The sequence below is a fragment of the Myotis yumanensis genome, unplaced genomic scaffold, assembly GCF_028538775.1.
Source record: "Myotis yumanensis isolate MYYU_CA2020_CCGP unplaced genomic scaffold, mMyoYum1.0.hap1 SCAF_8, whole genome shotgun sequence".
Classification (NCBI taxonomy): Eukaryota; Metazoa; Chordata; class Mammalia; order Chiroptera; family Vespertilionidae; genus Myotis; species Myotis yumanensis.
This window is the reverse complement of record NW_027223759.1, coordinates 41,132,655-41,146,906: the sequence shown is the minus strand read 5'-3', so window position 1 is coordinate 41,146,906 and position 14,252 is coordinate 41,132,655. Positions and strand designations below refer to the sequence as shown.

Here is a 14,252-nt window from a genome sequence, read left to right as displayed (position 1 = left end):
ATTAATTAAAGATTCATGAACTATTAGGAATTACTCTGAAAACAGACCTTTACAAAACTGTTATATAGGATTTGATCCTGCAGCCAAATTACTGGCCTATAAAACTCTGTTATTAGGAGAAACCGATCAAAGTTTGACGCTCACTTTTCTGTAGAAAACTTTCCTCCCCCCCCCCCCCCCCCCCAAGCTCAATACAATCTGGCTAAGAGCCTCGAAGCTCTAAGCCCCTTCAGACAGGTCTCTCTGCTACCAAAAGCAAAAGTGGTTCAAAATTAATGTGGAGCCCTAAGAACTCCCAAATCATGAGGTCAAGGCCATGTACCCACTAAATGCACATTCCAAATGGACTCATCCAAAGGCTCACTAACACCTGGGAACAGTTCTACGTCTCCCCGGAGAAAGAAAGCCCTTGGAGACACCAACCCTTACATCCGTAGTGCTTTAAGAGCACAAAGCACTTGCATCATGATGTGGCATTTGTAGCAGAAGCAGCCCTGTAAATCTGATGGACAAACCCATAAATCAAATCACCACTCAGTATGTCATAATGCCTCCCTTTGCTTCTCTACTCCTCAAAATATAAGTCAGATTCTGGTTTGCTCTAAGAGTGTTCACTGTAGTTGTTGTGTTTCCTTTAAATCAGTTTTGCTACACGCCTAGGAAAACAATAGCATAAAACAGGCTTAACACTTTTACCAAATGTTCTCAATCTAACTGAATAATAAACACATGAAGTCAAGCCTTTAGTCTTCTCAAGGACAAAAGCTGTGGGTTTATCTGCTTTAAAATCTCTGGCTTAAAAGGACTTAGGTTAAAATCTGAAAGACAGCCCTGACCGGTTTGGCTCAGTGGATAGGGCGTCAGCCTGCGGACTGAAGGGTCCCAGGTTCGATTCCGGTCAAGGGCATGTACCTTGGTTGTGGGCACATCCCCAGTAGGGGGTGTGCAGGAGGCAGCTGATCGATGTTTCTAACTCTCTATTCCTCTCTCTTCCTCTCTGTGAAAAATCAATAAAATATATTAAAAATAAAATAAAATAAAAAGGTTGCTAGTGACAATGTCTTTGGGGGGAATTCTGTTGAATTCTCAATTCTTCCGTTTTATAATCTACTTCCTGAGGATACAGTGGGAACATTAACCCTTCCAAACTACACGAGGTAGTATTTATACTATTTTAGCAATTATTTGTAAAAAGCTTTCTCAATGACCTGAAAGTACTCATGTGAATCGAAATTACTAAGAGGGCTCCAAATGACTAAATGAGTCATCTTAACATTCTTCATCAAAGTTATGGTCCAGGTGCCACACAATCACCATGATTCTTTATTGCCAAGGTTATCTAATGACTGAGTAGAAATTAAGGGGCATTAGGTGATGGGAAAGTGTTATCTGTCCCAACTAAGATATGAATAATCCTGAGTCTGGAAATATTTCAACTGCTTTCAGATGTATGTATTTAAAAACGCACAGTACCCACTTATTGCCAATTGCCTGGCATCTATTTGGAGCTCTTAAAAAGGAAATTATAATTAGTGTATATATCATATTACATTCACTTCAAATAAGTACAGGAATCTTATTTTTCCCTTAATGTAAATCTTTTCAATTAATCCAATAAATAAATATGTAAGAACAGTGGTTACTTAGTGAGCCTTCACATTAAAATTTGAGAATGAAAGATTGCAGTGCCAATATTTTAAGTACAGATTAAAGACAGGTATGGCCCAATCTAAGTAATAATAATGGCTACCACTTATTGTACACTTTCTATGTGCTCAACACTATTCCAGGCACTTTTATTCATTATCTGTTTTGCTTATAACAATCTGTGAAGTGGGTAGTATTATCATCACCCTTTTGGAGTAAGGGAACTGGAGCATGGAGAGGTGAAGGAATTTTGTGTGAAGACCCCCATCTAATAAATGGTGACAATGAGATCCAACCCAGGTTTATATTACAGAAGCACTTAACTAGCACAGGCTCTTGCTTCAGACTGACCTCGGCCTCTTTAAGGGAGTAAAGAATACTCGCTTAGGAAGACCCGCGGGGTGCCAGTTGGGGCTAGATTTGGCCTGGCCACCTAACCTCACTGTGCTGTTCCTCTAAGGGAAAACCCGGACAGAATATACATCCTCACAGAATTCTTTTTCATATGAAAAAACAGTATGCAGATACTCCATAGAAGTACAGGACAACTCAGGGGTGAGGTATTAATACTATTAATAAATTCAACTCCTATTGCAGATGTCAAATGAACATGAGAAGCATCTCATTTTCAGGCTTCTGTGTCTGACCACATACAAAAAATAGACAGTGAGGTCCTAACTTGCTTATGTATCTATCAGACATCTGCATGGCAACAACAGAGGGTGCTGAGTGTAAAAAGTTTTCAGCATGTCATCTCCCCGAGGGTCTTAGAGGGTTCTTTTCCTTTTTTTTTTTTCTTTTTTTTTTTCGGTCAGTTACTTAGGTAGTTATTACTAAAGAAATACTTTAGTCTTTAAAGACTAAAAGAGGGCGTGGGCTTTGGAAGAAGGCAAGGCCACAAGGGTCAGCTCAGTCCATGATGGGATTTAGCTTTCCACTAACGTACTTCTACTCTCCAAACTCACTCTGTTCGTACAGCTTGCTTGTGGACACTATTCCGTTCCTAAGCCCAGAGCCCCAGGATAAGAAATTTGCCACATGTGAAGGAGTGTATCTGGGAAGGAGTTCAGTGAGATGGCTTATCAATCCACGTAAGTACAGGGGACCCAGCAGACAAGCCGAGGGTCCCACGGGGAAGCTGGGCAATGTGTGGCTCTCTGCTGTCCTAGGGCGCACATTAAGGCCTTGCTAAGGATCGGTTTTCTGTTTGAAGACCTTTCAGTTGCCACAACAATCAGCCCCTCACACGTGACCAGGGACATGTATATGGAAGACCACAGGAGAGTGAGAAGTTTATAGCAAGGAGCAAGAAGTGGTATGGATGTTTATGCTGTTACATGGCTAGAATTCAAGGAGGTAATCTAAGATGACCTCCACACATTCGAATATCCCTGACAAAAAGGAAATGGGACAATAATCACAACCACCAGTTGCTGAATGTGTACCGTGTGCTCCATCTTGTGCCCAGTTCTGTTCTTCATTTAGGAATGCTGTGATGCAGACATCAGCTGCATCTTAAAGAAGATAAAAAAGGCACATCCCACTGTAAAGTCTATCAGCTTAACCTCTCACGGCCTGAGTTCTTTGCCTATAAGACAGGGACAATGCTCCTTACCTCACAGGGCAGAACAAGGAGTGCATGTGACAAAACCGGCTTGTTCAAGCACTCAGCACTCTGCCCAGCCTAGGGCAGGGCCTGAGAGGCAGCAACTGCCATCACCAACACGGTCAGACGCCCACCTCTGCTAGCTCGGGACTCACAGCAAAGCCCCTGGGAGGGAAAAGCGAGGATACTCGTTTGTTTTTTTCCTTGGATGAATACTGCCAATCATTGGGACTGGCAGCCATGGATGAGACTGTCAGAGGTGACAGAAGACAGTAAGAGTAAATCAATCTTAGAAAAGGACAGAAACAGAGAAACCCCCCCCTGTGCCTCCCTGAAGAAAAAATCCATCCTCACAGCAAAATGGCATCTCTGGCTTGTCCTCCTCTCCTGACATCAGTGGAATTAGTACACTGGCGGGTGGGGTTCTGTTAAAACACCGCACTAACAGGGCATGCAAATTTAAGCACAAATGGTTGTGTCCTGGGGCCAAAAGTAGGAGCATCGACTCCCCTACAAACTTTAAAAAAATTGGTTTTAAACAGTTAACAAAGGTACAGTTTAGAGTTGGAATTAGAGATCCCAATATTTGTGCTGATGCCAAACCTGCTCAACCGCACTCACACACAGAAGAGCGCCCTCACCATCTCTCTGCCTTCAACCTCAATTCACAGGCCATAACAACTCCTTGTCCACATCCACTTCATGTGTCTTGCCCTTTCCAAAACCTCCCATGATTTCCAGCTGCCTTGTATACTTGCAGTGCCATACACAGGCACGTGAAGGCCCTCAACAGACCCCAAAATAACCTTTCCAGCCCTAGTGACCGATTATGCAGCCACAGCCCATCCAGCTGGTACCTGCAGCTTGAGCCAAATGAAACCCAGGGCTTATAAAAGAGTCCAGTTAAAACGCTACCTCTCCTCTGTACAGTCATGAAGCTGTCATGTATCACAGAGGAGCTTATATGAACACAAAGTTCCTAGAGCGCAGTAACAGACTCACGCTCATGTTTATTGAGCAATTACTATCAATTAAGTACTAGGCACAGTGCCAGACATTAGTTACAAAAATGAATAAATGACAGTCCCTATCCTAGAAGAAGTCATACCTTAAGCAGGAGGATAAAGATGTAAAGTAATTTATAGTCATTATGATATGAAGCATGCCCTATAACCCAGGTGTGAACAGAGCGAAGGGATTGATTAATGAGGAGGGGCAATTTGAAAAGCAAATGTCCTTCAAGGAGGACAACATATTTGCTGCATTATCTTGGAAGAGCAAAATAACTGCATGCCTTGAAAGTTCCCCAGGGTGTGTAAATACCTAATAAATATTTGCGGAATGAATAAGTGTACATTTACACCCAGAATTCAGTATTTTCATTGTATACTTAAGATATCTGGGATTAAAGAGTTCTAATTATCAAAGTAACAAATGTATCATGTTTAATATAATTTATGACCCAACTATTTGTCATAGAAAATTATTTAACTTCATTTACAGTATCGATACTTCAAATTATTCTTTGGGTGCTCTACTAGACACAAAGTATTATATCTTAAGAACTATAAATGCACACTCCAAGTTAACAATGAAATTGATTTTTTGAAAGAACATGATAGTATCTTCAAATACCCATTAAAGAATTTTGTAATTTGGATAATATAACAATTAATTAATCAATACAAATGTTAAGTGTATTGTATTAGAGAACACTAGTTATTTCCCTCAGAAAAAAGACAAGAAATGGACAACCTCACTTTGCCCCCATAATCAAGACTTTTGTGCTAAACCATCAAATTATTACATTGCAACCTCTTCAGTTATGCTACAGCTTTCCTTACTTTTTTACCTCAGTTTTCTGACATCTTCAAAAAGCATCTAGTATGCTGAAACCGGTTTGGCTCAGTGGATAAAGCATTGGCCTGTGGACTGAAAGGTCCCAGGTTCGATTCCGGTCAAGGGCATGTACCCTGGTTGCGGGCACATCCCCAGTAGGGGGTGTGCAAGAGGCAGCTGATCGGTGTCTCTCTCATCGATGTTTCTAACTCTCTATCTCTCTCCCTTCCTCTCTGTAAAAAATCAATAAAATATATATTTTTTAAAAAGCATCTAGTAAAACAGGCAGTAAAGACCCAGAAAGAGATTTTTAACTTCATCTTGAATATTAAAAATGCTGTTTATCTTTTTCAGACCAATTCTTCCCAGCTACAGGCCCAAGAAATGGTAAATCATGGTAACAACTACCATCAAATAACATCGCTCTGTTAAGGGAACTGGACTACCTACTCTACCTGAGTAAGTGAAATGTACCTGGTCCCTCTGGTTTCCAGGGCCGTCATCAGTTTCTATGATCTCTCTCTCTCTCTCATTACCCCCTTTCAGTTTAGAATACAAGGTGTGTGCGGGCTGCCATCTGAGGAGATGGTGGGCCTCTCTATAAAGATCAAAGAAGATTTCCTGAGAACAAGCAGTAACATTCTAGAAGTGAATGCATCACAATGATTCCATTGGGTTGCTGCCACCACTTTGGAATGTTTGAAATTGTATGGGGGTGGATGGGTCCACTTTCCGGTTGTCGTAAAATGTCCTGCAATGTGGAACTGTCCTCCACTCCAAAGAGAATCCGTACAGCCAACGTGCCAGCAGCACCCTCTTTGATAAACACGGGGTGAGCCCCTTGAAACTGGGACACTGTCTTAGTTAATTTTTGTAAAGAAGTCCCTTATTCTTTAGCATTCAGGAATAATCCAAAAAAGCTGCATTCCTCCTGGGTTCATTAAAAGGAATCCTGTAAACTAATCTTTTTCTTCTCAGTCCCTCTCCTTTTCATTGCAGAACCCATTTTTTCAAGTGAAACGTAACCTGGAATCTCCCACTTCAGAGTCACCATCCTCACAGTCGCAAGGACTCTCCCAAACGCGCAGCCTGGTAAAGAAGTTCCCAGCAGAGAACTGTTTCTGGGGAGAGAAAAGAATCTGAACCAGAGGACGGTTTTCATTCTTGGTCTGGTCTCAGCTTGGGAACCAGTGGAAGGGAGCACATGGTCAGGGGTGAGGGGAGGACCCAACCAGCACAATGTAAAGCTGCCCTGTCCTTTGGAGTTGATTTTAATTATGTTTCACCAAGAACTGCCAAGAATAAAAACAACGTCCTGTATTATTTTCCTATTACAAGTAAAAAATGATCGTTTTAATGTTGGGTGGTTTTCATTACCAGAATTTTAATGATTAAAAAAAATTATTTTTTGCTAGGTCAAAAAAATTGATGGTTCCTGAACATGCTCTACACACAACAGCAAGACTACAGTATTGTAAAACAAACCAGCAAGAAGTACAGGTCAGCCCTCAAGCACCTGAAGAAGGAGCGTAGTTCCATATGTCATGCCTCTGCTCCCATTCTGGTCACAGAAGGCACAAAGCACGATGATCATGTTCCCCTCTACTCTATTCCCTTAGACTGGGAATAGGTTGGGTTCTGCATCCATGTCTGATATAATTTTGTGCTGAAGCAGAGCAGACAAAAGATTGTCAAGTCTGGAGTAAAGCAAAATTCCATACTTATCAGTAGGCCACCTACATACCCAGTCAATATTGTCAATGCTGCCTCTCACACAGACTTTAGAGGGTGAGGGCCAAAATGGTACTAACCCACCCTGAATGTCGGCTACATTCCAGCAAAAAAAGAAAGAAAGGGCATTTAATGGGGAAAATGATTCATTAAAATACAAGTATAGCCCTGATCAGTGTGGCTCAGTTGGTTGGAGCGTCCTCCCGTACACCAAAAGGTGACTGGATCGATTCCTGGTCAGGGCACATACCCAGGTTATGGGTTTGATCCCCTGGTTAGGGCGCATACAGAAGGCAATCAAAAGATGTTTCTCTCTCATTATCGATGTTTCTCTCCCTCCCTCCCTCTCTATAAATAAATAAAATAAAATAAACCTTTAAAAAAGAGAAATACAAATATGTATCACACAGAACCTGTTAACACTGAAATTCTTCCGTTTTGAGGTAAACAACTATCATGCACATCTTCAGCACAAAACTCATTAAGAACAAGTGAAGGAATAGAATACTGTTTTTTAAATCTTAAAGCAATAGGAGGGGATGAATTAACATGACTAGTTAGAAAAGCAGGCAGCTTTCCAGGGGAGATTAAAGGTACCCCTCCAATGGGAGGATGGTTGGGACAAGACTGGAGTTGGGCTGCACAACCTCTGCTTGGCAACACTGGAGAGAGGCCTGGCTGGCTGGCACAGGGTGCAGCTCCCTTCTGGGCGTGTTCCCAAGTTGTCAGCAAGGTGGGGCTAAGCCAGCTTCAGAAAGCCGGGAACCACACCCTCAAGTCTCTCAAGTGGGACTGCTGTGCTGAACATCTCCATGTCTCTCTCTCCCCCTTCCCATTCCCTCCCTCTTTTTCTCTCTCAAAAACAACTCAGAAGTTAGCCCCAGTTTCCAAATATGTAAACCAGGAAGCCATTCAGGTGAGTACAGATGGTAGCCATTGTGGTCAGAATATAAAGTGGACTTTACCAAGTAGATACCGAGAATCAAAAAATTGAGTTGCTAAAAAATGCTTTGTAGATTTAAGGTTTTTTATTTTTTTTATTGGGAAACAATAATAAGGCTCATAAATACAGCTGTGTGGCTCAGTTGGTTGGGCACTGTCCTATGCACCAAAAGGTTACCGTTCCGATTCCCGGTCGGGGCACATGCCCAGGTAATAAGTTCGTTCCCTGGTAGGGGTTGTGCAGGAGGCAGTGGATTGATGTTGTGCTCTCACATCGATGTTTCTCTTTCTGTGTCCCTCATTCTTCCTCTCTAAAAATCAATAAAAATATTAGAAGAAATACAGAGCTTCCTAGGGTAAGGATAAGTTCATCTGGGCCTCTAGGCTCTACAACACCTATCCCAAACACCTGTCCTCACTGCCTTTTCTATGCTATTCCCAAATAATCTAGACTGCAGGTTACCACAGGCCACATTCCTGACAAAACATGAAAAACTTCTACTGACCCACTTGGGGAAAACCTTTCGATAAAAAAATTACATCCAAATCTCCATAAAGGATTAAAGAGCTCAAGTTATATTTACTGAATTTCAAACATTCACCAGGCACCTTAAAACAGTTCTCAGATTTAGGTGTTGCTCTTAAGGCTGTGAATCAGTGAACAAATATAAAAACACTTCCTTTCATGATTTCAGTAAGACATCCTAACCAGCTTTTCTAAGTCACTATATAAACATCAGTGGCCACCAGGCATTGGCTGTGCAGGGTTCTCAAATCTGACTGCACATTGAAATCCCTTCAGAAGCTTGGAAAACTTCTGTTGTCTGGGTCCTATCCCCATAGACTTTGATTTAATGAGGGATATGGCCTGAGAAGCAGTATTTTAAAATACTAATGGTGATTCTAATAGACAGCAAACAAACTGCTATAGGAAATAAATATATAAAGTGAAAACAACCCAAATATCAACTAATGAGAAGATAAATAAAATTTTGTGTATCGACACAATGGAATAGTATTCAACAACGAAAAGGATTGGACATGCTACAACATGGTCAAACCTTGTACACATTAATGTTAAGTAGAAGAAGCCAGTCATACAAAACCACAAATGGTTTGATTCCATTTACATGAAATATCCAGAATGGATAACTTCATAGATACAGAAAATAGATGAGTGCTTACAAGAGACTAAGAAAGTTAGAATTGTGGAATGACTGCAGTGGATATGAGGTTCTTTAATATATATAATTGATTTCAGAGACGAAGGGAGAGGAAGAAAGAGATAGAAACAGCAATGATGAGAGAGAATCATCGATCGGCTGCCTCCTGCATGCCCAACACTGGGGACTGAGCTCATAACCCAGGCATATGCCCTGACCAGGAATCGAACTGTGACCTCCTGGTTCATAGGTCCATGGTCAACCACTGAGCCACAAGGGCTGGTAGAGGGTGTGAAGGAGGCAGTGGATTGATGTTGAAAATGTTCTAAAATTGAGTGTAGTGATGGCTGTACTAGTACAACTCTGAATATACTAAATCATTAAACTGTCCACTACAAACAGGTGGACTGTATGGCATCTGAATTATATCTCATAAAGCTGTTAAAAAAGAGTGAGAAACATAAATTCTATGCTCAGCTCTCAAGGAACTTAAAATTTAGTTGTAGAGAGAAAAAAAAGATACAGATAAGACAAGCATCGAGAGATTTTTAGAGACAATTAAAGAGAATTGTCTAATGCAGAAAGTAAAAACTCTTAGATTCAGGAGGCTTGAAAGCCAAAATGTTCTGATATTTTTCTTCTCTAATTTGAAAAAAAAAAAGAGAGAGAGTTTGGATCTCCCTCAGTATGCCCCTGATACCACAGACCCCAAAGTCTCTATTTCCAAGCTTGTGAGAGAGGAAATGACTACTTAGAATTGCCAATTATATATATATATACACACATGTTTTTATTGATTTCAGAGAGGAAGGGAGAGGGAGCGAGAGATAGAGACATCAATGATGAGAGAGAATAATTGCACATCCCCTAATGGGGACCGATCCTGCAACCCTGGCATGTGGCCTGATCGGGAATCGAACTGTGACCCCCTGGTTCATGGGTCGACGCTTAACCACCCTTTGAGCCACACTGGCCAGGATATATATATATTCCTTCAGATTACAGGCTGTTGATGGATTATAATGAGTCTCAAGTCAATTATCAACAGGGCCTCTGAAAGACAGATTTGGTGCTCTAAATTGTTCCAATGTCGTGGATTTGTCTTTGCTACTACCAGAGTTTGGGTTAAATAAACTTACACACAAAAATACTTTCATATATGAGGCTTTGTGACAAATGAGTATTGTAGAACATGTACTATAAAAATGGGATGGAGCCTGCAACCCGGGTATGTGCCCTGACCCAGAATCAAACCATCAACCTTATAGTACATGAGAGGATGCCCAACAAACTGAGCCACACTGGCTTAGCATAAATATGTATCTTTACTATCAAACTTACTTTGGACCACTACTTGAAAAGATAGAGTCAACAGGAGAATGTTCTAACTAACAAGGCAAACAAAGGTGAACAAAGACTCTAGTAGCTAAGAGATTTCATTAAGAAAAAGGAAACTGTCCATGAAAAATATGAGGCAAAATCTAAGACACCACTGAAATCCCAGACATTTTTAAAACTATTATTAATATTACATTAATAATCTCTGTAGTTCCTGCCTCTCCTTTCCTCAGTTTTTCTTAAAGTGTGAGCTTTTCCTCCTGTTCAAAACTTAACTAGTCCTGGTCCAGTTTGGAAGTGGCGATTAAATGCTATGTGAGTCAGACTGCTTAGATTTGAATCCACCTGTACTGCTTAATAGTTGGGTCACTTTAAAGCAGAACTCTTGGCCTCTCTATGCCTCTTTTCTCACCTGGGAACTAGAGATAATAGAATCTCCCATGGGATTACTGTGAAATTACGCATATGAAGCAATTATCGCACTGCCCTCACATGCAAGTAAGTGACCAATAACACATCTATTATCATCTTACTGCCAAATTCTTCCAAGTTTAAGACACTGAACCGTTAACCCCAGATGAAGGAAAAATTAAAGAGGAAATATTATTTATGCAAAACCCTTTAAATAAATTCATTCAGCCAAGAGAGAAGAAATTCCCAAGGGGGAGGGGATGGGGGGGGAGGTAGTTCTTATAAAGATGGTTCCTTTTCTCATGCAGTTCTGTAAGTATAATTAAAATACTTACAGAATAAAAAAAATAAATATTATGAAAACTAATGTTTTTGGCTTCTAACTCTTCCTAGTAATCCTAAAGACAGACAGGGTTTTTGTTTTCCCCAACATTGTTTATAAAAACCCAAGTTAAAAAGGAGAGATTCCAAAATGGCCCAAGTTATTCTTCATGCAGAAAGACTGATGTGAGTAGTGTACTCATGCCTACATGCTGCTTCCACAGTCCCTCAAGACATTTTTCACATCGAAAAAGGCAAGTTGTTCTCTGGTTAACATTCATTCAGGAGAAGAGAGGCCTGTCTTATTTTTCTTTTAAAAATAATCTTATCAGGCTAGTCCAAGATTAGTTTCATCCCTCACACATTTTCTCTCTCCAAGAAACCCTTGAAAAGAGTAAGGGATGGTTCCTTCCTCCTATGGGAGATAAAGAATCTAAGATTCTCCTCACCGACTTATTCATCAACACCTCCTCTGCACAGAGGGTGAAAAACATACCCTAATACCACATCAGACCTGGAGTTTCTTTGACAAAAGGTCAGAATCCATTTCGACTCTTTGTTCAAATCTTTCCCGACTACAATGATTTAATATGAATCAGTTATAGATATGAAATTCATTCTAAATTTTACTCCATTATCTTTTTTCATAGTCGTCAAATATGCAAATTGATGTCTGATTACAAAGGTGGAAAAGGAGTTCTCTTATCAAACATAACTAGAAAATTCACATTTAAATGAGAACGTATATAACCTTTATGTACTATATAGAATGTTAAATTACTCAGAAAAGAGAAAAAAAGTAAAAATGGGGAGTTCTAGGCCACAACTCCTGAATTTAGGAAAAGGAAAGTCCATTAGCATCATATATCCTTCTGACTTGTAAATTACTGTATACATGGCCATACACATTACTCTTGAATAGCAGGTAAATCTGAAAGCATACTTCTTCAGACCAATGAGAACCAGAGGGTTAATACAATCCCAATCATTACTGGGGGAAAGTTCAAGACAAACAGTTTTAAAGAAAAAAAAAAAAAGCACAATACATTGTCACTTTAGGTCTTCAGATCAGTCACATTAGGTATTTACTGTACTTATTAAGTTACACATTTCCTTGAACCAAATCACAAGAACAAAACAAAACAACACACCAATTACAAAAGAAAGAAAAGGAAATATAAACATCTACTCCTTTAAAAGTCCCTACAAAGTATGAACAGAAACTGATTTCCACGTTTTTAACAAGTTACAGAACTTCATAGCAAAGCATTATGAAACACAGGTGTCCCATCCTCGGTTCTTATAAAGGCAGCAGCATGCTCAGAAATTGAGGCAAATTCTCAAACAGAAAAGGAAAACCATAGAAAGCACCCGAGGGAGAAATAAGACACGAAAGCCTAAAAGCAACAGAAATTCTAATCTACACTCGCAACTCTTACCCTTGACAGCACAAAACAGAGTATCCTGCCTTACACATTTTGGAATTGCAATTCCGAAACGCTCAATCCAAAGACAAAGCCGCCCTGGGGAAAAAATAACAATTGCGCAACAGATCAACAGCTCCAACTTGTCCCTTGGCTCCGGCGAGGCAAGGTTTGCACGCTATGAAGCAGGAAAGGGCCAACCGAGGGCCGCCCTGACAGCCAACCGGCCGCTGTCACGGAGGCCAAGGCCACGCACGCGGGGCGCGCCCCCGGGAGGCACCGTGGGCGGATGGAGAAGCGAGGGGCGCGGCCGACCCCCACCGCGGAGTCCGTGCCCCGCCCGTCCTTCCCGCGTGGGGACCGGACCAGGGGTCTTCCAGTGGAGCCTTCCCCACGGCGCGAGGCCCGGTTCAGCAGCCGCACGTCGGGGCGCAGTAGCGCACTGGGCACTTGGGGCCTCCTCTGCCCCGCACCGGGGGGCTGGGTGCTCTGGCCAAGCTGCTAGGAGACCGACCCCAGGGAGGGACAAAGGAGCTCTCGGGGCGGCCGGTGATGAGTGAAATGCGTCCGTTCTCTCTAATGGCTTCAGACTAATAGCTCCTGCTACATGGTTTTGACAGTTCACTAGAGGATTCTGCTTGAGGGACCCCTTTCTCAGTAGAAGAGGTGGGGAAATACATAAAAGAACTCCAGAACCAGACTCGGATTAATTAGCAGGGTCCGCCGGGAGCACAGGGGTTTGGAAAGGTGCTCCTCCTCGGGCACCTTTGGGTGCCTACCTGTATACCCCCCCCCACGCCCACCCTTTGCCTCGCCCCTCCTCCTTCTTGACAGTAAAAGATGCCTGGATGGATCTGAGAACAGTTCGCCCAGTGCTCAAGCTAGGCCTTCTCCAGCAATAAACCCGTCTTCACCCCAAACTCGGATGGACTGAATAGTGGCCTTTCTTTTGAAACCACGGGCGCACGAACCCCGTCTCTGTAACAGGCCCCGCGGGGTGAGGAAACTCCGGCTGGTGCCATCGCGGGGCCGCGGGGCGCGGTCCGGCCGGAGGGGACCTCAGCTCCCCCAAGAGCGGCCCCGTGACTAGGCACATTTTTGCCGGCTCCCAGGCGGGGGAGCCGCACGGCCCCGGAAGTGCCGGGCCGGGCCGGGCCGGGCCGCGCCGGCTCAGACCGCCAGCGTCCGCCCTCCTGCCCTGCAGCCTGTGGGCCCGCTCAAACTTGGGGGGCCAGCTGGGGAACCGCGGCCAGAGACGCCCCACTCGCTCCACAGCCCCCAACCCTCACCCACACGCCCTTTGGGGCGGCGGGCACCTGGCCGGCGGATCACCCGGGCGCGCCCCCAGCCCCCTCGCGGCCCCTCGGGTGCCCGTTCTCCCGCCCCCCGCGGCACTAAGGCAGCGGCTCCAGGGGCGGCCGCGGCAGTGCCGGCTCCGGCCACAGACGGGAGGAGAAGCCGGAGGCTGCCGCTCCTCCGGGACCGCGGCTCCCTCGCGCCCCCGCCCCCATCCTGGTGCCACAGCGGGGCCGCGGGCGGGGGCAGCACCTGCTGGGACGGCAGTCCCGGCGGCGGCAGCTCCAAGTCCATCATGCTGAGCTGGGGACCGTGCTCGGAGGCTCCCCGACGGCGGTCCGGTGCGGGCTGCCCGGCGCGGCGCGGACCAGGCGGCACTGACGGCGGCGGCTCCTGCGGGCTCCCGGGGACTCGCTTCTCCGCGGCCCGGCCCTGATCGCCGGCCGGGCTCCAGCCCCGCCACGCCTCCCGCCCCCGAGGGCGGGGCAAGAACCCGGGCCTTTCCTTCCCCGACTGGCCGCACGGGCAGAGCTT

General features: G+C 43.8%; 1 protein-coding gene and 1 long non-coding RNA gene across 5 annotated transcripts in view; one reads left to right on the top strand and one right to left on the bottom strand.

The window, feature by feature from the left end:
• The window catches only part of NFE2L2 (NFE2 like bZIP transcription factor 2), a 49,803-nt gene that overhangs the window by 17,750 nt on the left and 17,801 nt on the right, over positions 1-14,252 (bottom strand). The window contains exon 1 of one of the 3 annotated variants that reach the window (XM_070422692.1): positions 13,971-14,167. The exons of 1 other annotated variant lie outside the window; for it this stretch is intronic. In XM_070422692.1, the coding sequence (XP_070278793.1) occupies positions 13,971-14,015 (45 nt within the window). In that variant the 5' untranslated portion in view covers positions 14,016-14,167. Of the gene's footprint in view, positions 1-12,437; positions 12,521-13,970; positions 14,168-14,252 lie in introns of those variants that run through there. One more of the 3 variants, XM_070422694.1, reaches the window with a different exon arrangement.
• Positions 287-7,805, top strand: LOC139015208 (uncharacterized). 2 transcript variants are annotated; one of them, XR_011472420.1, is made up of 4 exons: positions 287-2,738; positions 5,447-5,551; positions 6,092-6,184; positions 6,508-7,805. It is a non-coding gene; the product is annotated as an uncharacterized lncRNA (long non-coding RNA). The 2 variants fall into 2 exon arrangements; XR_011472419.1 differs by lacking the exon at positions 6,508-7,805 and having other exon boundaries at positions 6,092-6,450.